The 24,315-nt window shown below is 44.0% G+C and overlaps 1 protein-coding gene across 1 annotated transcript in view; it reads left to right on the forward strand.

Annotated features, from left to right (window-relative positions):
- CSTPP1 (centriolar satellite-associated tubulin polyglutamylase complex regulator 1) overlaps window positions 1-24,315 on the forward strand; it is a gene marked incomplete at its 5' end in the record, with an annotated part of 151,464 nt that overhangs the window by 113,761 nt on the left and 13,388 nt on the right. The window contains 1 exon segment of the mRNA XM_081099686.1: window positions 16,629-16,713. Coding sequence (XP_080955812.1) covers window positions 16,629-16,713 — 85 coding nt within the window.

Below are 24,315 nucleotides of genomic sequence, written 5' to 3' on the forward strand. Positions count from 1 at the left end.
TGCCATATATACACTGAGACCAAGATAGATATACACACCCTGGCGTTTCGCCTGGTTCCTTCTGTGAAGTCCATCTGTTTATCCAGTTCCAAATCCCAGAAGGCAGTCACCAAAAAGTAAATAGTGAGAAGGGACAGGGTTTTTTTCTTTCTTTCTAGATAAACATGTTCCAATGAACAAAACAGATTTTACAAACGCATTCCATCTAGTAAATCTCACCTAACAGCTGTGTGAGAATGGCTTGGAGGAGAAGAAGGCGAGGCGTGGGGGGTCTCAGGACTTGATTAGGAGAATGAAAAAGTTCAGAAATCCACAAGGCTTGGGCAGTTCTTGCTAGATGGAAGTCAGCTGCTTTCCTTCATTCTCTCCCCTCATGCCAAACCTGGGGTCTGTGGGGGGCTTGCCAAAGATAAGTCTGGCTACAAATGTCAGCTTCTTTAGCGACATGCCCTGTGTTTGTGCGTGTGCCCTCCTCCTCTCCCGTTCTAAAGCTCCTCTGGAGTCAGACAGTGGACTATTGCCCTAGGGCTGCCCATCTACCATCTCTGCTTCACATCTACTCCTTTAGCTAAGACAGTGAAAGACTGAGCATAGATCAAGAACATGGATTCTGCAGATCAGAGGCAAGCACAAGAAATTGACCTTATGCCTCAGAGGTGGCTGGATATTTGTGTGTCTCAGTTCGATGTCGAATTGGCTCACTATACCATTCAGGAGTTGTGTTTAAAAATGTTCCCCTCGCTCCTCATTTGCGGGTCAGATGCTTTGGATAATCCAGTGGAATTCTCTCTGCTTGACTGCTGGTTGCTGCCAGACACAGAGTGCTAAATCCTGTCATTGGTGACTTGAAATGGTGATGTGTGAAACAGTGCTGCAATTTGGACATCCTGCATTCATTCGCACAGACTGCTCTGCTAATTAACCACAGTAGTGAAATGCAGCAGCAAAGGGGAATAAAGCAGTTTCTACAGCCCTTGCCTTATCTTCACCCTGGGATCAGAGTGCTTATGCTCCCACCCTCCCCCAAAGCCAATATGTGTCTCCAGTAATCAGTCAGCCTTGGAATTCTGTTTTGTTCAATATTATTCCTTTCTCAGGCCTCACAGCACATTTTTTAATAGATTGTAGCATGCCGGAGACAGAGAAATAGCATGTATGTGAGAATAGGAAAGTGAGAAACAAACACTCTTGCTGCTGGTTCCCATCTCCAGTCTTTGCATTTGCTATTTCCTCTTACCCCAGATGGCGTGCCTGGCTCCTCCTTATCTGGCTAGGTCTCAGCTCAAAGGACACTGTCTCTAAGGCAGCGGTTCTCAACCTGTGGGTCACGACCCCTTTGGGAGTCAAACGACCCTTTCACAAGGGTCGCCTAAGACCATCGGAAAACACATCTATAATTACATATTGTTTTTGTGAATAACCACTATGCTTTAATTATGTTCAATTTGTAACAATGAAATTGGGGGTCACCACAACATGAGGAACTGTATTAAAGGGTCGCGGCATTAGGAAGGTTGAGAACCACTGCTCTAAGAGCTTATCCTTGCCTCCCATCTAATGTCCCACCCTCTGTCACTTTATATCACACCACCCTATTTTACTATGTCATTGCCTTACCACTTTCTACAAGTATTTTATTTTTGTCTACTTGTTTATTGTTTATCTCTCCACACTCCCCCCACACACTAGAATGTAAGTTCCATATAAATAGGGATTTTTCTCTGCTTAATCCACTGCTATTTCCACAGAGCCTAGCACTTAATATGTATTAATTGAATAGGTAGGAATGTAGCAATTAAGAACTTCGAAAACAAATATATGGTTATTATCAGGAGATGAAAAGGCAAATAGACAAATAGTTTGAAGAATGGAATAAAAATACCATGTTTCCCATATTCATTTTCATAATGTTTTTATTTTCTTTTTTATTGATTTTGAGAGAGAAAGAGGGAAGGAGAAAGGGGGAGAGAGAGAGAGAGAGAATTTGTTGTTTCGTGTATTCATGCATTCATTGGTTGCTTCTTGTATGTGCCCTGGCCAGAGATCAAATTCACCACCTTGGCATATTGGGATGATGAACTAACCAGCTGACCTATCTGGCCAGGGCCTCATAATAGTTTTAATTACAAGTTGAAAGTGTTGAGTCAAAGATCACATAAATTGAGTAGTTCTTCATTTCTTCTGATTCAGACTACACTGCTCCCTATTGAGTAGGTTAAGTCAGGGTCATGGAGACCAAGTACAACACTCTTCCTTGCCAAGCTGGCATAACTGAGGCCACAGAGGATGCCCAATTCCAGATTTCCACTGGAAAGTGCCTAGCTTTGCTTTCTCCAGGGCAGGTGCCAGAGGAAACTAGCACAACAATTTAAAACAGTGGCAAGCCCAGCCTGAGTATCTTCACCCAGCCTTTGTTACATTCTTGCCTGCTTCTGGTTCCCAAAGAGAGCACGTTCCTCTTGGAAGCCCACGGCCCCTGCAGCTCTTTCTGAGGTGAGAGATGGAGGGTGAGTGGGTGTGTCTTAGCTTTGACCTGCCCAGTTGTGACATCATATGACTGAGAGAACTTGTTTAGCCTCGCAGACACATGACACTCACTCCTCAGAAGTCCTTCGCCCAAATGAGAAGTATTAGCTTCTCAGAAGTTATCCTTTGTCTTGTTGGGGCAAGATCAGTGCCTAGTGTCAAGAGAGAGATATTAAAGATTAAAGAGCCTCCCCCAGGAAAGGGGATAGTTTTGCCTGAATCTCTTAAGTTGTTTTTCCCCCATACAAGTGCGTTCATGTTGCTGGGCTCCCTGACTTACTCCCTGGCCGTTTGTAGTTATTATTCTCATGACTTTGTGGTCTCATTGATATCAGAATGTGTTTCAACAGCTGTAGGTGATGCGTCCATGCTCCACTGCTTTTTCTCTTACTTGCTAACGACTCTTCTGTTGGTTTCAGCCTTTAGCCAGGCCCACCTCATCCACACCCCACTCCTTGTCCTGTCTTCTATTGATGCTGTGTTGACTTTGTGTGTCTCTGTTAGTTCAGTTTTCTGAGCACCTGCAGGGAATTAGCCATCTCTGCTTGCTGCTGGGGATCACCCAGGCCTTTGATCTATTTGATTTCTATACTTTTGGAAATGTTGAAGGACTCTTTAGCTTCACCAAAATACATAAAAGGTGCTGTAGTTTCTGTAGCCTGACCTTCCAGACTAGCTCTGCTTAGGGATCAGAAGATAGTAATGTAAATAAAAGATGTAGATACTATTCATTAAATGTTTACTATGTATCAAATACTGTTATAGTCATTTAACATAACTATGTCATTTAATTCTTACTTACAGGCCTAAAGGCCATACACATGAACTAACCCCAATTATTTCTCTAAACTCATCTCTTATTTCTTCCCTCCTGGTTCTCTTAGCTCCAGCTATCCTGCTTCTGTGCTGTTCCTCTGACCCAATAGGCATGCTCCCTCCTTAAAGCCTTTGCAGTGGCTGTTCCCTCTGCCTGGAATGCTCTTCCCTCAAATGTCTGCCTAATCTTCAAATCTTTACTTAGGTGTCACCTTCTCCATGAAACTTACCTAGACTACTCTATATAAATTGTATCACCACTACCAACTCACACTCACTCCCCAACTTGCTCTGTTCTATTTTTCCTTACTATCTATTATTTTAACTTACCATATAGCTTATTTATTTAGTTAATTATTTATCATCTGTCTTCTCCAGTATAAGGTAAGCTTCATGAGGGCAAGAAGCATGTCTAGTTCCTAATGTATCCTAAGCACCTAAAAACAATATCTGGCACATGGTAGATGTCCCATAATTCCTGATGCATGAATGAAGTTTGCCCTTCAAAAACCCTGTCTCCCTCTCCCTTCCTTTTTCTATAAAAATCAATAAGAACATATCCTTGGGTGAAGATTAAATATATAGAGAGAGAGATTAACAGGGAGTAAGGCAAGAGCTACTGTTTTAAATACTATGGCCAGGAGAGGCCTTACTGGTATGATGGTATTTGAGCAGAAACCTGAAGGAGGTAAAATAAGCAGGTATTTAGGGGCAAAGGGAATAGCAGGCACAATAGCCTGAGTCATGAGCATGTTTGACATATTCAAGGAACAGCAAGCCAGTGTGTGGCTGGAATGTTCTGAGAGAGGGGTGATTAGAAGGAGATGCAGTTAGGGCCATGGTCGGCAAACTGCAGCTCGAGAGCCACATGCGGCTCTTTGGCCCCTTGAGTGTGGCTCTTCCTAAGCCTTAGGAGTACCCTAATTAAGTTAATAACAATGTACTTACCTATATCGTTTAAGTTTAAAAAATTTGGCTCTCAAAAGAAATTTCAGTCGTCGTACTGTTGATACTTGGCTCTGTTAACTAATGCGTTTGCCGACCACTGGGTTAGGGCAATAATAGGGGCCTTCATTGTGTAGAGTCTGAGAAGGAAGAAGTATCCTTCTTTATAAATGAGTAAAACTAGGGCTCACAGAATTTTATCCATGCCACACAGCCAGGAAATAAGAGACATTTTGAACTTTGTCTTAATTCCAAATTTTATTTTCTTAGCTGGTATGTGTGCTACACTAGAAAGCAATGACATGGGTTTCATAGCATACCCACTCTGCTACCAAGTTATATGCCACCTACCCGGATTCAAACTGTGTCCTGCCTGTTCCTTAGGCTGCTGCCTCACCACAGAGAATTACAATGAAAGAATCCCAGAATGTTAGACCCAAATAGAATCCTGAGGATTACTGAGACAAGAAGTTTACACGTTTTTTTAATAGTTCTGAATGGTCTTGCTTTTTTCAGACCCTTTGATGTCTTCCCACTGCTTATACTTTTGTTTGTTTTTCTAATTATTTAAATAGGCTGTACGTGAATGTGACAAAATTTAAAAGGTCAAAAGGGTACACAATCTAACATACTTTAAAATAAATTTAACTTTGTCGAATTGACCCTGATTATTTACATGTGAAGTTTGACAGAGGAAGAAACTGAGGCATAAAGAGCTGGTGCCCAGTTGAAGGCCACCCACCAGTGGAGAAGCCAGCTACCTTGTCCAAACTCCAATGAGCAAGACCAGACTTTGTCTTTTAGGAGACCTGTGCATAAAAGAAATGGGGTGGGTTCATCCTTTGATGCCACTGGGATATTTTCATCTTTTCCTTTCTTTTTGTGTGCTTGCCAGTCCCACTGAAAGATAAGGATCAGATCAGGGTTCAAAAAGCCTAACCACTGTGTCATTTCCCAGAATGGAGAGCCACTATCATTTGGTTCACATTTTTATTAAAATAAGACGAGTGATTTACTCACATTATAGGCAAAAAGTCTTTTACCAGGAAAACCATATTTTGAAAAACAAAGCTGATGGCTTTAAGGAACAGTAACTGAACATCAGTTTCCTTTCCCATCCAGTCCCAAAACAGTCAGACACTCTTCTGTCTCTCGCTGCCTCTTTCTCTTACCCACACATGTACATATAATTATAGATATGGCACAGTATATATGCCCGCAAAAGACAGAGCACAGCAGGAAAGACAACGGTGGATTCTTCTAGAGAGATGTGTTTATCTGCATCCAATCTTCTTTTCTGGTTCCTGCTGTTTTTGTTTCCTAAGTCTATTTTTTTAGTTGATGGGTAGCCATAAATCCATCATCATTGGTGGAAGTTAGTGGATTCTGACGAGAGAACAGGCTGTGGTCTTTATAAATACGCCTACATGCTGGCAACAGCCTTTCCCTACTCACACAATCATTGAGAACCAGGGAACTTTAGATTGGTTTTTTATTTTTAGTCTGTCTTGGTTCAACTCACCCTGAGTGAGTAACTCTGTTAGCCACTGCTTCTTTTTATATTTATTTAGAAAAGAAGGAAAATGCATTTTAAGTGAATCAAATGCATAATCTGTTCCACTTCTTATTTATTCTGTGGCTACTTTGGACAGTGGAAAGCCCAAAGAAATAATAACTTTTATTGGTTTTTGTTTTCTGTGGCTTGCTTTCTCAGACAAGTCCTCATCAGACAGTTTTGCTGATAGCTTATAAAATTTCAGCCTGATTTTAAATTGGAAAGGAGAGAGTAGTTGGAAGTTTTTTTATGTATATTAAATACACTTTTCTCTTGCCAATCTGTGTCTAGTCCTGTTAAAACTGCAGATACAGGTTTATAGTGGCTTAAAATGTTTATTTTTGTTATCCCTTCTCTAGAGAGATTAGCAGAAAGTCACCTAAACTAGAAAGGGTCTATCAGTTTGAGGGGAACAAGGAAGCTGGGAGCCAGATTGACTACATCTGACCCTGGAGCCAGCCTAGAGGAATGATGGAGATGAAATCGCTGGTGGCAGGTTTAAATATTAACAGTGATTCAAGTAATAGCAGTTGCAGCTAGCACTGCATTCTCATTGTGGAATTCACTATGCTAGGTGTTTATATCCATAGGAGAAATAAAAGCTGCTGAGTCTCAGGGCTCCAGGGAACAAAAAGGACATAGGGAGCCTGTGTAGTAGAGAGGCCTTGCCCTGGAATCAGAAGGCTTGATTTGATCATGGCTCTGCCATTTACCTGGTGATTTTGTCCCTTGCTGAGGCTCATTCTCCTTGTCTATAAAAAGAGAAATTATACCATTATCCTCTCCCTCCCCCTCAAGGTTCGTATGGGAATCAAAAGTGATCATGAATATGAAAATGGTTTGCATAATTATATAGTCTCTCTACCAATATGACTCATCAGCACTTTTAATGGTGAGATGATAGAGGATTGGCAGTGCATTAACTATCAAGAAAAATGGTGTGTGTTTGCCTCAGGCAGGAAGACTATTTATTCACTCATCAACGAAGAACAAAGGCAAGATAAAGTAGTCATGAGATAAGAAATAAGATTGCTTTAGCCACCCACTGGCTTGAGCTGGAGATCTCCGTGAATCGTGCCTTCTCTTATACAGGTGCCATCCCACCTCTGTGCCTCAAATGGAGGCGAGTGATAACAAGAGCAGGTGCTGTTACTGAGTGCTTCCCCTGTGCCATATGCCAGCACTGTCAGTTTACTGTCTCTCTCTTTTTTAATCATCTCTTTAATCCTCTCAAGAACTCTTCATGGGGGGGTAAGAGATCAACCAAAGGACTTGTATGCATGCATATGAGCGTAACCAATGGACACAGATGGGGTGGGGGTAAGGGGTGAGGGCAAGTGCTGGGGGTTAGGGGTGGCCGGGGAGAGGTCATTGGGGAAAAAGGAGACTTATATAATACTTTAAACAATAAAGAATTTAAATTTAAAAAAAGCCCTCCCCCCAAAAAAGAGAACTCTTCATGATTAGTATTAGTAATATCATTATCCCTATTAGTATTGTTGTTATTATTATTCACTCTTATTTCCAACTGGCTTACTCAATGTCATATGACCAGCTAGCTGAAGAACCAAGATTGGGATCCTGGTTGGCCGATTCAGGAGCCTGCACTCTTAAGCATGTGTTACATAAGACCCATGCAGGGGTTAGGGGGTTTTAACTGTCCTCCACAGACCCCTAGAGTTTCAAAGCAGTGCCTCAGGCCTTCTCTCCCCTCCACCTCATTCTTTGCACCTTTAGCCTGGGTGAGGGCTATTGAGAATATTGGGCAAAAAAGACTTTTTAAATCTATGTTGTTGAGGTTCCTTATAAGATTCCCATTGAGGGGAAAAGTCTATCTGTTTAAAAAAAATTTTCAGCCCTCACGTGCCACAACTTCCTTATTTTACAGGTGAGAAAATGGAGGCCCAGAAAAATGTAATTAGTTCTGTTCAGAACTCAGACCACGTATTTTTCTTTATGTATTATGTCTTTGTGGTAGAACAGAATATTCGCCCTAAAACAACATGAAAGCCCTCACTGTGGCCATAAAGATCCACATAAGGAAATTCAGAACACCATGAATTTCCTCTCTTTCAAAGGTTGTGAGGTATTCCAGATATACCACCATGAGAGGGCAGAATGTTTCCTCTGACCTCTAGTTACCGTGAGGAGGGATGGAGTTCATTTCCACCCGAGCTCTCAGGCCTGTTGAACCATTTCTTTTCAAGTAAGAGTGGGTCACAAGAGTTTTCCACAGCACCTGCTTCTTCCTGGATAAGAATTACATCTTGGCTCTGAGGTCTCTGTTTCAAAGGACACACCCTGTCCTCTTATTTCCAAATGAAAACGTGAAGCAACAACAACTGGTAGAGCTGGGCTAGTTGGTCTCTGGATTAGGATGAATGGTGGTACAAATGCTAGGCTTGAAATAACTTTCCTGATGGGCTGCTGGGCCCTTTGGGAGCTTATAGTGCCAAGATCCTGCTCCATATTTTGATGTCCAAAGCTGCCTGCCATTTCCTCAATAAATGGTCAGGAGACTATGCTTGTGCCAGAGTAACTAGCCCTGTTGCTACTGGCACTGGTGCCTCCTTTCATAATGCCATATGGCTGCCCACTCTAGGCCTATGCACTCCTGTTATATTTCATGTCATCAAAGCTGTTGAAGAGAGTGACACTCCGCCCCAGAACCAAGTCTTGCCTTGGTCCTCCAACTCTCAACAGCCCCATCATGATGAACAGAAGGCAGGGCAATACCCCAAGGGTCTCACACAGTCTGGGGGTTCTTATCGTATCAGACCTGGCCTCTAGTTCAATCCCATAGTAGTGAGTAGGGATGGCCATGGTAAGCCTAAAAACCTGATCAGATTGCCATAATGTGCCATACACGATCACAGGTTAGAATTGCTCACATTTCTTTTTTTCTTTTTTTAATTTCTTGCATCTTTGTGTGTGTGTGTGTGTGTGTGTATTCTAATCTAATAAAAGACAAACATGCAAATTGACCATACCTTTGCTACACCTTAAGCCACACCCACCAGCCAATCAGAGCAACTATATGCAAATTAACCCAACCAAGATGGCGGCCGGCAGCCACGGAGCTGAAGCAAGCAGGAGGCTTGGTTGCTCCAGTGATGGAGGAAGCCAAGCTTCCCAGATGCTCAATGCAGGAGCTGCCCCCTGGTGGTCAGTGTGCTCCCACAGGGGGAGCTCTGCTCAGCCACAAGCCAGGCTGACGGCTGCCAGCACAGCAGGGGTGGTAGGAGCCTTTCCCACCTCAGCAGCGCTAAGGATGTCCAACTGCAGCTTAGGCCTGCTCCCTGCTGGCAAGTGGACATCCCCCCAGGGCTCCCGGGCTGCCAGAGGGATGTCTGACTGCCAGCTTAGGCCCAATTCCCCAGGGAGCGGGCCTAAGCCAGCAGGTGGTCATCCCCCAAGGGGTCCCAGACTGCGAGAGGGCACAGGCTGGGCTGAGGGACACCCCCCCACCAAGTGCACAAATTGCACAAATTTTTTTGCACCAGGCCTCTAGTGTGTATATATATATATATGTATATATATTTCAGAGAGTAAGGGAGAGAGAGAGGGAGATAGAAACATCAATGATGAGAGAAAATCATTGATTGGCTGCCTCCTGCATACCCCCCACTGGGGTATCAAGCCCCCAACCCAGGCATATGTCCTTGACCAGAATCGAACCCAGGATCCTTCAGTCTGCAGGCTGACGCTCTATCCACTGTGTCAAACCAGCTAATGCTGCTCACATTTCTTTAAATCTTTGTGTAATATAAACAGTTCCTGGGGAGTTGCTTTTGTTCATTCTAAAAATTGCCATGAAAGTGTTACTATGTCTGATTTAATACTTTGCCTAGAATATATATACTGGTCAAAAAGAAATAGTCACTTGATGGTGGGCTTAGTCATAATAAAACATAAAACTAAAGAGTCTGGCTTTCTGCCCTTATTTGAACACACTAAGCATGCTCTGGGGAGGAATGAGTTGGCAAAGGATAGTGTTAATAATGTCCCAAGTACTTAACCCCACAGGTGTCATTGGAAGCCATTGCTTCTCATTCCTTTTGTAAGATCATTTCCCTTTCAGTAAATTAATTATCATTTCCCTCCATTAAACATAAAACAACAGTGCTACCAAAGAAGATAAACTTGAAGAACACAGCCTGCTATTCTCTGGGACTTTGCTTGACAGGAACATGGCCCTAGAATGTTAGATTCTTCCTGTGATTTGTGGTACCCAAGTGCTACATGGCGTACCACATGTCTTGCCCCTTCCTCTCTCTGCCCTCACTCGCCCTCACTCCCATCCCCATTCTTGCAGAGTAGCACTGAGGAGTATTTACTCAGCTGTGGGCTGGTACCAAAGGCTAAGTGCCCTGGAGATGGGAAGGAGTGGTATGGTCATGCCCTGAACTATCCATGTCCTTCCGAGCATCTCTTGGCAGAGCAGCCTGCCTGAGGGTGATTGTCATTTAAAATGAGCCCTGCATAAAAGAACATAAAAACAATTGCAGCTGAAAATTGGAGAGTCCACTCATGGGCTGTGGTATTCTCTGGCTTTTGTGGTCATTCCTATTGAGAACATGCAGCCAACCAACTAGAAGTTGTCCAGTTGTTTGAGATTGCCCATGGCTTGGTAGCATTTCATTATCTCCAGTTCTTGTCCCAGCACTAGCTCACCCAGCCATCAATATGTAGACACTCATACAAATGAATTCAGACTAAACCCCATTTCATCCCTCATACTTTCCGAGCTAAAAACCCTTGATTTGGACTTTGGAGAAGGCTTTTTCTGATTAAGGGACAAAGATATGGCCCTAGTTCCTTCCACTCCTCCACTGATCTCCTTTAATGACACCACTCTGACCCTGGAAAAGGCACCATTTCCCAGGAAGAGCGGGGGCATCTGAGTCTATAACCACACACCGCCTCAGTTCCTCTGAGCAAATGTGTGGACACACATGGTGGTCTGTGAAGAGTTTGTAGAGATGACTAAGCTGCCCCCAGGAGCTTCAGAGGCAGGAATTTCCACAGCAAGAAGGCAAACCAGATGTAGAAAAGACAAGAGAACATCTTCATGCTTCATTTCCAAGAAAAGAAGGGATATATAGAGCATCAGTAATTTCTGACTAGATTTTCTAGCCAAAATAACCTCATCTATCACTGTCTAGGATTAAAGATGGCCAATAAAAGAATTTTTGAGTCGGAAGCTGCTTATCTTAAAAACTACAGTATTCATGCTAGAGTTGTAACACTGGTAAACTGAATTATTAGAAGGTAAACCCTAGGCTTCCTCTGATTTTCAAGGTAAAATCGGTGCTACATTCCTATGAAAATAAATATCCAAGCTGATTGAGTTGAGCACTTGATGTAAAGGTGTTAGGAGTCAGCAAAGCCCAGGAAAGCAGTACACCTGCAATGATTTATTGTTTCCTGAGATTATAGTACCTACCAAATAGGACACCTTCCATTTTCAGCACCTTACAACTCCTGTCATCGCCTCATGCCCCTCCCCCACTAAGACATGCCCCCTGTGCCTGGAGAGCCCCCATCTCTGTGTTCACACAGTGGCCAGAACTTTGTCCCTCTGAATTTTCATGAGTCACTCCGCAAAATGTTTTCTTTTTTTATGTTTGTATTGAATTTTGAGAGAGAGAGGAAGGAAGAGGGATAGAGAGATAGAAACGTTGATGAAACACCGATCAGCTGCTTCCCACACGCCCCCTACTGGAGATCAAGCCTGCAACATGCACCAACCTGGAATCAAATCAGCGACTTCTTGGTTCATGGGTTGACGCTCAACCACTGAGCCACGCTGGCAAGACTACAAAGCGTGTTTTCATTCACTCATTCCTTCAACAGGTATTTACTATGATGTGCCAGGCATTGTGCTAAGGGCTTTAGTTAAGTCCAAATATTTCTCAATTTCAGGACTTCAACTATTAATTGGTTAATAATTATAAAATACTATTACCATTTATTGAGCACTTTGCTAATTTTCCAGGAAAGTGTCATATATAAATGACCTCCTTTGATTTTTACAACAATCCTGTTGGGTAGATACTGTGGTTATTCACATTTGTAAGATGAGGAAACCAAGGTTTAGAGAAGTTGTATAACTTGTCCAAGTCATACCAGTGGTAAGTAGTGGAGCGAGGTCGTCTGGCTGCAAAGCCTGGGCTCTGCACTTGTACTACTACTCTGCCGTGTTTCATGGGGCCACCTGGAAGGCATCTATATGTCTCACTTTGATATAAAGTCTATCAGTCACTGGCCTGACCCCAGCCAGATCCCACCTCCTAAAGGAGAATTCTCAAGACCTTTGCAGCTAGGCAGGCTTAGGTCTGAATCTCAGTCCTTCCTCCACTCACTAGCTGTTTCCTTGAGAAAGTAATTAACTTGAGTTAAGGAAACCCTAGTTTCTTTATTTCTAAAATAATAGCAGATACTATAGCAGAGGACGTATGACAGGCCATTCATGTAATGTAAGTACTTTACATTAACTCACAGCAACTGTGTGATGTTGATACTGTCATTATCTCCATTTTATAGATGGGAAAACTGAGGCATCAAGAGCTTAAAGATCAAGTCATTTGAAATCAGTGGCAAAGCTCAGATTGGGACCCAGACAGTCTAACTTTGAAGTCCATGCTCTTAGCCACAATACTACGCTGTGCTGCCTGTAGAGATGATAGATCATGGTGTAAAACCCTCTGGTCTAGAGCCAGGCACAGAGTTGATAGGACGATTATAAGGTTTAGAGGAAGAAAGTTTAACAGCTCTGACCACCCACAAAAAAGAGAAGCACCAATTTGTGGAGAGTGTTCTGATCTTGATCTTATACCAAGACTTCTTATGTCTTTGCCTTTGAACTTTCAGGGCTTGCTGGCTGAAGCTTTCCTAATTGTGGGGATTCCTTTAGAGCATGCATCTGTTGGTACACACCACCTACCTTCCCTGCACCTGCCGGGTGCAGAGGCTGGGATGAGAAATGGCGGAGTGGCCACCAGCACAGGTGTACTCTTCCCCGCCCTCCCGTGGCCTCCGGCCCAGCACAAGCTGCTGTACTGGAGCTGCAGTCTTTCCTGTTGACAGTAATTAGAACCTTTCAGACTCAATTTCTTACATGGGAAAAATCCCAATTCGCTTGACTTGTCTCCTTGATCCAATTCACCTGAAGCTATTTAGTTTCTGCAGTTTGTTTGTAGGGGAAAGCAAGCTCCTGAGCCTTCACACATTAGTGGTTGATAAGATCAAGGCCCTGAAAATGTATGTTGGGTAAACTTTGGAGCCAGCTGCCTGCGTTTGAATTCCAGTTCTGCCTCTTAAGCATGCACCGTCTGAGTTTGTGTCTGTGCAATGGGGATAACAATAGTGAAGATTAGATGAGCTAAGGCATGTAAAGCCCTTGGCAGGACAGTGCCTCGCCCTCAGCAAGTGCTCAATGAATATGAGCTGTTAGTATTATCAATATTAAGCCCATCCAGCCCTCAGTCATCCTTTCCCTCCCAGCCTGGACTCTTGCTCTGGAAAGCTAGTTCCCCGCTCTGTTCCCCAGGCTCTGGACTCTTCTCTCTCCTCACTCATCGGAGTATTTCATCTCTCTACGCCTCCATGAACATATCTGTGAAATGGGACTGAGAATAATGGAGTCTACTTCATGAGGTTATTGTGAAGGTTAAGTGAGCTAATTCAAGGCCTGAGCAAAGACCTCAGTGACTCTTCAGTCTCATTACTGTTAATCCTATAGCACAAAGGGCTGCCTGGAAAGGCCTTTGAGATCTTGGAGAGTTCTAAGAGCCGGGGGCCCAAAGTAGACAGGGGCATTTAGGATTAACTAATGCCTGAGTGTGAGCCTTGGGAACTAGGGAGACTGCTCGCTTGCTCATTTCTGTAACGTAGTGCCTGGACCCCAGGAGGCACATGCTAATATCAAATTAGTGAATATTCTAAAACAGGTTTGGCTCAGGCAACCTGACAGAATTTTCAAGGCAAAACACTCCGAGGTGTTTAAGCATTTAAACTTGGCAAGAAACATCTTCCTCCTCTCCTCTCCTGTCTTTGCCTTCAGGATTTAAGAACAAAACCAAAATAACTCTGATTGTTTGGAGTTACTATGTTCTAGACATCCTGCTAAGCACTTTGTAGACATCTTTTTTCATCTTGACGTCAGCCCTGAAAGGTAGGTATCATCATTTTCATTTTACAGGTGGGAAACTAATATTTAGAGAGGTTGAGCAGTTTCCCCAAGGTTGCATACCTGGTACATTGCAAAGCTAAGATTTGACCCTAGCCTCTGGGACGGGAAGGGGACAGCTCCCATTTGCTCATCAATGTTCTGATTTTGGAACAAATACCATTCACTATTTTCCATTTACCATTCTCCCAAATACCCACCATACAACCCAGGAGTGTCTCCAAGTGACAGATGCCTCTCCATGGAAGACATCTAAACTTGACATTATTTAACCACCACTTGATAGACATAGAGCCTCCCACAATTAAAGTTGTGAAAGCTGTTTGTTTGCCTGAGTTTCATTTATCTCTTTATCTGACTATCTTCCTTACTTCACATTTGGGAAAGTCAAATGCCAGAAGTGACTGACAAGATGTATTCTGATTTTCGGACGTGTGTAGTACTCCCGCAAGACAGTACATTAGAGAAGTGCAAAGTTGTTTTTATACATCAGTTTTCTGACTTTGGGAAGCAAGTATTGGAAACCAGGAGGCTGACATCAATCTCCAGCATTCATTCTCTCTCTCTCTCTCTCTCTCTCTCTCTCTCTCTCTCTCTCTCTCTCTCTCTCTCTCCCCCCTCTCTCTTTTTCTCTCTCTCTCTCATCTCTCATCTCTCATTTCCCTTCACCCTGTTTATCTTCCCAAGGATATTTTGTAGGTAATTATGGGGATAAATGTGAATTTCTGTGTGAGACACTTTTACCCCCACCTCCAAGAATGGTATCAGGTATATCTACCAAAGTTTACTCTAGAAAAACACTGATAATTCAAAGATAGAACTCTCTTTTATTTACTTCCTGCCCTCATACTTCTCTCTATACCATATATAGGGAGTTCTGGAGTGAGATTAAAGTGGGAGCACATTAGATTCAGTGGCTTTTCTCCCTTCCCTTTGCCTTTCCTGTCCCTCACCCCAAATCTACGAGATCATGAGTGGCTATTACTCCTTCCCTTGACAAAACCCCCTCTCAGGCTGTGCCCGAGGTCAGGCAAGTGAGGAGAGGAAAGTACACACCCTATTGTGGCCAAGACGAAAGCCACAAAAGCCATCTTGATCCTTTGACCTACATTGACGCTGATTCTGTTCCTTGGTGTCCCTGACTTTGGCAGTGTGGTTTGGTTAACTCTGTGCCCCCGTTTTGAATTGAGCTTTAATGAAAAAGTAGTAAGAACTCAGGCCTGTCCCTGGGGATTTGGGGTTTTTGTCTTGGAAAAGCATCAACCGAACTAGCAGGGGCAGGAGAGCTGAATTCCTGTGGCTTGGGCTAACTTAGGTCCAAAGAAACCAAGTGCCTATGATCATCTTCATTCCCCAAATGTGGCCGTGCCCTTTGGATTCCCTTCTCTCACTCATGCTCCCAGTTAGGATGGCTTCCAGGTTGCTTACTCTTGCTTTACCATCAGCATGTCTTTCCATATTTGAAATGCTTTAGCTTGAGGAACACTTGTGGATTGCTGCTGCCTGGCTGACCTAGAACCTTTTGGATCAGTACACACAGTACCAAAACAACCTTTAAGCATCAGGGTCTTTCCTCTCCCTTGGGGTCCTATGTACCTCCCTGAGGTTTACCTCTGTGGGTCTCCTGCTGTGCCACCGAAGACTGGCTCATCTCTCCCACCGCACTGCTTCTGTATATCGGGAATCATTTGTTTGCCTTGACTGTATACCTTGGACAGCTAACTTGGCTTACTATAATATGACCAGATTTGTGTGCAGACATCAAAAAGAAGCCAGTCTGTGTAATACTGGATGACAGAGTAGTAAGGTCTGCGGGTTGCTATACTGTACTCTTCTCCTCCATACATTGCAAGACTGAGTGTGCCTTAGTCCTGCTTCCAGATGTTCTGTCGATGGTCGTTAGGCACGTTGTAGTGAATGTTACCATGCCAGAGAATTTCGGCAGATTTAACCAGCTTTTAAATGACTCATTTTTGCAAATTGTTATACACAAGGAAAGCCAAACTAAGAAGGCTGATAAAAGTATCCCTCTTGTTCCTTCTTTTCCATTCCATTTTTCAAACCAGTGAAGCTCCTTTGGCTAAAATAGCTGGGTTATAGCTGGGTGCCTCCCACCCAGGAAACACTTTGTATAAATATGGACCTTAAAATCTCACCCCTGGAGGTCAGTGGCTAGCACACCCTTAACTCTTACTTTTAAAAAGAGCAGCTCTACTGCCCTGGCCAGTATGCTCAGTGGTTAGAGCATTGCCCCACACACTGAAGGATCATGGGTTTGATTCCCAGTCAAGGGCACATACCTAGGTTGCAGGTTTCATCCCCAGCCCTGGTCGGATTGTGTGCTGGAAGCAACTAATCAGTGTGTCTTTCTCACATCTCTCTCTCTCTCTCTCTCTCTCTCTCTCTCTCTCTCTCTCTCTCCCATCCCCCTCCACTCTCTCTAAAAACCAATGGGAAATATCTTCGGATGAGGATTAGGAAAAAATAAAAAAGCAGCTCTACTGAAACTAGGTCTGAAATCTATGAAATGACCGAAAAGAAAGCAGCAAGTTCACATGCAGAGACCTAATGTATTTCTCTCCATTTCCACTTCAGATCTGCTGACCATGAAGGAGTATCACTGTTTGCTGCAGTTACTGTGCCCCGATTTCCCGCTGGAGCTTACTCAGAAAGCAGCCAGGTACGTCTTCTGGGCTCCTGAAGCCAACTCAGCCCTCGGGGCAGAGCTTCTTAGAGAAACCTGAAATGTATACAAACAAACAAACAAACAAACCATCAGGAAAGAAACTGGCATTTGGAGAGAGGTTTATTTGGGAATTGACCAAAAACATAATACTTACTTTCTGTGTTTCCAAACGGAAGCCAAATGATCCTTTGTGGTTTCTGTGGGGAGCCTTTGGGTCTGCAGATAGAGTTGGAGGGTGGTGAGATGAAGAGGCAAACACACTCACACACACTCATACACACACACACACACACACACTCTCTCACACACACACACACACAGGTAAGAGTGGCAGCAGTTTGTGAGGAAAGGGGATGAGCTTGGAGACTGGATAAAGCTCACTAAAGGGAAGGATGAATTGTATTATTTATGCAAAAAAAAAAAAAAAAGGTTTTCAAGATTATTCCAGAATAGTTAGAACCTCCTAATTTCTGTGTTTGGTTTCAGTCATACACATTTTTTAAACAAATGAGGTAGTTGGACTATGCACTCAGTTAACTTATAACATAAAACCTGAGCTAAGGTAGCAAATGGAAGTATAGCAAAAAATCTTGTTTTCTGAAAGGAGTCATAATGGAATTTTTAGGAAAATACTCTGTCCAGATGCACCTCATTTTATTGCTCTCTGCAAATACTGTGTTTTTTACAGATTGAAGGTTTATGGCTACCTGGTTGAGCAAGGCTATTGGCACCATTTTTCCAACATTTGTTCACATTGTATCTCTGTGTCACATTTTGGTAATTCTCACAGTATTTCAAACTTTTTCATTATCATTACATTTGTTATGGTGATCTGTGACCAGTGATCTTGGATGGTACTATTGTTCGACCGCCAAAGGGGTCGCGACCCACAGGTTGAGAACCGCTGTTCTAGACACTCCACAGGTGGCTCCTGAGTGAATGAACATAGGAATGAAGATTCCTTGTCTGGCAGTTTACATGGTTCCTACAGCCCATGGTTCTAAGGAACTCCAAGGACAAGGTCAAAAACTATATCCTATATTCATTTGTTCACTCATTGATATATTCATCAAAATATTTCTTTTTTAACAGTGTTTTGGGGTACCGTATAATTCACCCATTTAAAGTATTAAATTCAATGGCTTTTAGTGTATTCACAAAATATGTTCACATTTATCACCACGGGCTGTTTGGAAACATTTTAATTGTTCCAAAAAGAAATCCTGCACCTTTCAGCATTCTCCCCAAGCCCCTGCTCCTCCCCAGCCGGAGGCAACCACGGATCTCCTTTCTGTCTCTATAAATTTGCCTATTCTGGACATTTAAAATAAATGAACTCATATATCATATGGTCCTTAGTGACTGATTTCTTTCACTGAGCATGTTTCTGGGGTTCTTCCATGTTGTAGCGTGTGTCAGTACTCCATGAAACATTTCTTGAGTGCCAGTTTTGTGCCGGGAGCTGTTCTGCACGCTGGAAATAATGTAGTCGTGAGTAAGTTATAGTTGCTGCTGCTCAAGGAGCTTGACGTTGGTTTAGAAGAGGATCACCTGAGTACCAGTTCCTGCCTGCCCCCACTTTGTGACAGACCACCTTGGTTTCTGTCCCTGCAGGGCAGCCACTGCCTTCCTTTCCCACTCCAAAAAGGTAGGTGGCAAGTTTAGGAGGGCGAGCCCTCTGTGTGATTTTCAGTCCCAGCAGCCACAGCTTTGCATTTGCCCGGCCATCTCCCAGATCCTTCCAAACAGTCTGATACATGTATGCACTGCAAGAGAATAGAAGAAACAGAATCCTCTAACTCCACAGCTTCTTACAATCAGTGATACGAAGGGCTTCTGGAGCTATTTCCCGATTATCCCCTTCCCACCAGGAAGCCTACTTTTTGGTAGTAACTTTAGATCTTTCAGTTTGAGGAGGCAGCATTGTTGCCCATCCATGCCAATAGCAGTGTGAGGGAATTATGGGAATTCAAGTGTAAACAACAGAAGGGCCTACAGCAGTGATGGCGAACCTTTTGAGCTCGGCGTGTCAGCATTTTGAAAAACCCTAACTTAGCTCTGGTGCTGTGTCACATATAGAAATTTTTTGATATTTGCAGCCATAGTAAAACAAAGACTTACATTTTTTATATTTATTTTATATATTTAAATGCCATTTAACAAAGAAAAATCAACCAAAAAGATGAGTTCGCGTGTCATCTCTGACACGCGTGTCATAGGTTCGCCATCACTGGCCTAGGGTAATGCTCAGGATATTGATTGCAAAATTAGAGTTGAATTCAGAACGCGAGAGAAGTTTGTTTTCTCCCTGTGTATGAGCATCAGGCTTCTGTGTCAGCCCTGCCTCCCAGGGCCATTCTTTCCCCAATGCCACTCCAGCTGGTGTGTGTGTAGAAAATTGTATATATCCCAGAAAGCACACTGGTTGTGTAAGCTATTCTCATTTTGTCCAGGATCCCAACTTCACACACAAGCCCAGCCTGCTGACCAGCATGGCATATGGGGGGTTGGGCCTTCAAGGCAGTTACCATTGCCAGAAGAGACGCTGCCCTGCCCCGTCTCACTGCTGGGCTCACTTCACTCAGGCCGCAGAAGGAGGCTCCAGTCTGTGATGATGTGTGTGTGAAAGAATGTAATCCACAGGCAGCTGTACACCAGAGCCTGTTCAGGGCCCTGGCGTCCCCACATGCGCCTGACTTATGTGCTGTGAGCACCGTGGCCAGGCCCTGGGGCTGCGGGTTTGAGCTGGAAACACAGGAAGGGAAAGAAGGAACAGACTCCATGGCCATGCCCAGCTAGAGAGCCTCTCCACCTCAGACACTCCTGCAGCAGCAGGAGGCGCTAAGGAATTTTATTCTCAAATGGTCACCTAGCATCTCTGTCTCCATCCCTCGTGGACCAGGGAGCTTTTCTGATGGTTCAGACCATGCAATTAGAGTCAGACTTCTTTGTTGTTGTTATTATCATTTTTATTGAGGTATAATTGGCATGTGACATTATATTAGTTTCAGGTATACAGTATCCTGATGGGATATTTGTATATATTGCAAAGTGATCACCACAGTAGGTCTAGTTAAGATCTGTCACCACACATAGTTACAAAATTGTTTTTTCTGATGGTGAGAACTTTTAAGATCTACTCACTTAGCAACTTTCAAATAGGCAATACCGTATTATTAACTAATAGAGGCCTGGTGCACAAATTTGTGCACCAGTGGGGTTCCTCAGCCTAGCCTGTGGGATCGAGCAAAAACCTGCTCTCTGACATCCCCCAAGGGCTCCCAGATTGCGAGAGGGTGCAGGCCAGGCCGAGGGACCCCACCAGTGCATGATCGGGGCCAGGGAAGGACTGCGGGAGGGCTCCAGAGCGTGTCCAGCCCGGCTCGCTCGGTCCTGATCTGATCGGCTGGATCCCAGCAGCAAGCTAACCTACTGGTCGGAGTGTCTGCCCCCTGGTAGTCAGTGCACATCATAGCGACTGGTCGACACATCGGCTGTCAGCTCCCTAGTTGTCAGTGCATGTCATAGCAAGTGGTTGAGCAGCCTTAGCATATCATTAGCATATTATGCTTTGATTGGTTGAATGGACAACCGGACACTTAGCATATTAGGCATTTATTGTATAGAATAGTCACCATGCTGTACAACACATCTGGCAAGCAAGTGGCAGTGGTGGGAGCCTCTCCCACCTCCATGGCAGTCAGACATCCCCCGAGGGCTCCTGGACTGCAAGAGGGCACAGGCTGGGCTGAAGTACAACCCGCCCCCCATGCACAAATTTTGTGCACCGGGCCTCTAGTTACAAATAATGCTGCAGTGGACATAGCGACGCATATCTTTTTGAGTTCGTGTGTGTGTGTGTTTTTGTGGGTTTTTTAAAAATTTTTATTGATTTCAGAGAGGAAGGGAGAGAGAGAAACATCAGTGATGAGAGGGAATCATTGATTGGCTGCCTCCTGCATGTTGGACTGAGCCCGCAACCCAGGCATGTGCCCTTGACTGGAATTGAACCTGAGACCCTTCGGTCTGCAGGCTGATGCTCTATTCACTGAGCTAAACCAGCCAGGGCTCAAGTTCGTGTTTTTGTTTTCTTCAGATAATTACCCAGAAGTGGAATTGCTGCATCATATGATAGTTCTAGTTTTCAGTTTTTAAGGAACCACCATATTGTTTTCCATAGTGGCTGTAGGAACTAAACTTCTTGTGTTCAAATCCTGGTTCATCTGTGTCCTTAGAAAGTTCTTTAATTTCTCTGAGCCTCAGTTTCCTCATTTGTAAATTTGGAATAATAATAAGAGCTTTAATCATTGAAGAAGTATGTAATATGCTTAAAATAAAGCCTGGCACAGAATAAACTTTCAGCCAGCACCAGCATCACAGGCTAGAAAGACCCATGTGTAGCACTACCTGTGCCTATTAACTGGATGACATGAGGCTCTATCTGGACTTCTCTAAGCCCTGTTTTCATATCTGTAAAATGGGGGTGATAATAGTATGTAAGCCATAGGGTGGTTATAAGATTTCAAAAACTATATATATAAATTATTTAGCATGTTATAGACATTCTATAAATAAGTTTCTTGCTGTTAAAATAATGTTGGCATTATTATTATGACAAAACTTTTAAAAAATAATGAGAGCCCTAGCCAGTTTGGCTCAGTGGATAGAGCGTTGGCCTGTGAACTGAAGGGTCCTGGACTCGATTCCAGTCAAGGGCATGTACCTCAGGTGCAGGCTGCCGGCCCTGGTCAGGGCGTGTGGAAGCAGCCAATCGATTGGTTTCAGGCTCCTCCCCGCCCAGGCCCTGGCCTGGGCTCATGCAGTAGTCGACCAACTGATGTGTTTCTCTCACATCGATATTTCTCTCTGTCTTTCCCTCTCTTCTACTCTCTCTAAAAAGCAATAGAAAAATATCTTCGGATGAGGATTAAAAAATATATATATATAGCACCTGTGTCTTACTAGTAGAGTTGTTTTTAGGGCTTAAGAGATCATGCATGTAAAATATATCATGTAGCCCTCAAAATAGATTACCTATTTTTAAAAAATCATAATGAGTGAGTGGGGAGTGTGTTTAATTCCTGTAATTTATTTTTCAAACGTTTACTGAACATCTGCTATCTGCTAGCCGCATGCCATGCACCGAGGACACAGGTTTATGCTCCTTTTGTGTCTTTCTTTATGCCTCTTCCCTGCAATACCTTTCTGCATAGTTTTCCTCCCTAGATCTGACTTGCCATCGAACAATATCTCTGCTGCCCCAAAAAGTCTTTCTGCAAAACAGGCCAGCCTTTCCTTCCCCATTCTTCCATCGCCAAATGCCTGTCATGTGCCAGTCAGTGTGCTTGTGGAGGGGCTATGACACTGAGAAAAACAAATGTTGTTCCAGCCCTCAAGGAACTTACAGCTGACAGCGCAGCAGACATTCAGTGAACAGGAACATAGAAACAGGGGACCCAGGCTGACCTGGGGAACCGTGAAAGGCTTTTCCATGGAGGAAGACATGTTGAATTTGGGGCTTAAAGGATTAGTAATAGGTGAACATGCCCTCTCAGCTATCAAGACTTACTACAAGGCCATGATAATTAAGATAGTATATCACTAGAGTAAGGATATACCAATGGATCACACTAGATGGCCAGCCTGACCCCTGAATTTATAATAACTTAATCTATAAAAGGGCAGCATTTCAGAGCAGTGGGGAAAGGGCTGACTCAAGGAGTAGTGGTGGGGTCATCGTTTTTCCACAAAGGACAAAACAGATCCCTACTTCATACATATTCAGAAGTCAGTTTCACATGGATTACAGACCTAGTGTGAAATACAAAACTCTAAAGCTCTTTAAAAGAGAATAGAGTAAAATATTTTTATGGTTACCAGGTAGTTAAAGAATTCTTCAACAAAAAGTTAAAGATACAAAAAGCCCCAAGCCCAATGGACAACATTGAAAAACTTGACCACAAACAAAATTGCATTCTTTCCTCAGTCATTGTTCATTGAGGGTGCCTGTGATGTGCCAGGCACACTTCCAGGTGCTAAGGACAGAGCAGTGGACAAAAAAAAGTACTTGCAAGAATTCCCTGGCAGCAAACAGAACCCTGGCCACGGCAGTGCAAGTGCCACACCCTAACCACTGAACTATCAAGGAACCTTGCCCTGTTGGTAATCGCTGCCATGGAACAGGCTGCATGCCCCCCTGCAGTAGAAAGGACAGTGTGGTACCTCAGAGTGGGATTCTGTACAGCAGCTAAATTGAATACAGGGACATAGATAGGCATTAAAAAAATCTCACAATATCACATTACCAACTGATAACACAGAGTTTGAAAACAAGCAGAAAACCCAACAACACCTACCGAATGTTTTAAGAATATAGGCAGTTGTGTGAATTACTACAGTATAAAAACATGGGGAGGGAGGGGTGCCTAGCCACCACGGTTCAGTGACCACGCTTCAGAGGTGATCTCTGAGGAAGAGGGTAGAGGAATGGAATGAGCGAGGGGTACACGGGTGGCTTGAATAGTATGTGTAATATTTTACAAAGCTTTTAAAAATTGAAGCAAGGATGAAAAATGTTAAGGTTTGATAAAGTTGGCTAGTGGGTACACAGGTGTTTGTTATGTTATTCTCTGTCATTTCCTAAAGTTTTAAATATTTCATTTAAAACAGAAGGGATGGGTGGGGTTTAGGAGGGATCAGGGAGAGGAAAATGCAGTCTCGGGGAAGTAAGCCGCCTGGAAAGAAGCCGGGCTTTCCCCAGTGACGACCCAGAGGAACGCGAGAAGCCAGTGGGCCCGCCGTTGGAGGAGCGTGCAGCCGTGCTTTGGATCTGGGTACAGGGATACCTCAGAGATACTGCGGGTTTGGTTCCAGACCATTACAATCAAGTGAGTATTGCAGTAAAGCAAGTCATAATCCTTTTACTAGTGGAGGATCTTGCCTACAATTTATACAAAATGCACCTTCTGCGAAGTGCAGTGGAGCGACGTATGCCTGGGTTTACCAGGAGCCCTCTAGCTGTGAGGCTTCCCGGGAGAGACCAAGAAAGGGGTTTAATGGCGGAGCTGGGTCCTTCAAGCCGGCTGCTAAAAGAAACGTCCCTGGGACCTAAGCTTCCAGCCCCCCTGGGGCAGTTGCTAGGCACTGATTACAAATACCAAGAGTGGAAGGACAACGCCAGCTGCAGGAAGGTGTTACGGCCACTAGGGGGCACTGAGCCCAGTGTTTGTACCAGTGCAGGTGGCCCAGGAGCTGACTAGAGTCAGAGGACCTGTGTTTGAATAACAGCTCTTTCACTTCTAGCTGGTGGCTTTAGTCAGGCTTCTTAGCCTCTCTGAACCTCTGTGTCTCAGTGAAGATATTCACTGAGCTTGCCTCACGGGACTGATGGGTACAGTGCTGACAGAGTGAGCCTGATGACGAGTGACCATCGTCATTGCCTTGTTACTGCCCATGCTCTGGATCGAGCTTCTGAGGCACCACAGGGCAGGCGGCATTGGGGGCGCCCTGGAGGTGCAGGCTGGAGCCAGGGCAGAGCAGTGACCAGGACATGAAGGGCCTGGACTTGTGGCAGCTTGTGCAGCACGTGGGTGCCGC

This window comes from Myotis nattereri (genome assembly GCF_964212035.1).
Source record: "Myotis nattereri genome assembly, chromosome: 9".
NCBI lineage: Eukaryota > Metazoa > Chordata > Mammalia > Chiroptera > Vespertilionidae > Myotis > Myotis nattereri.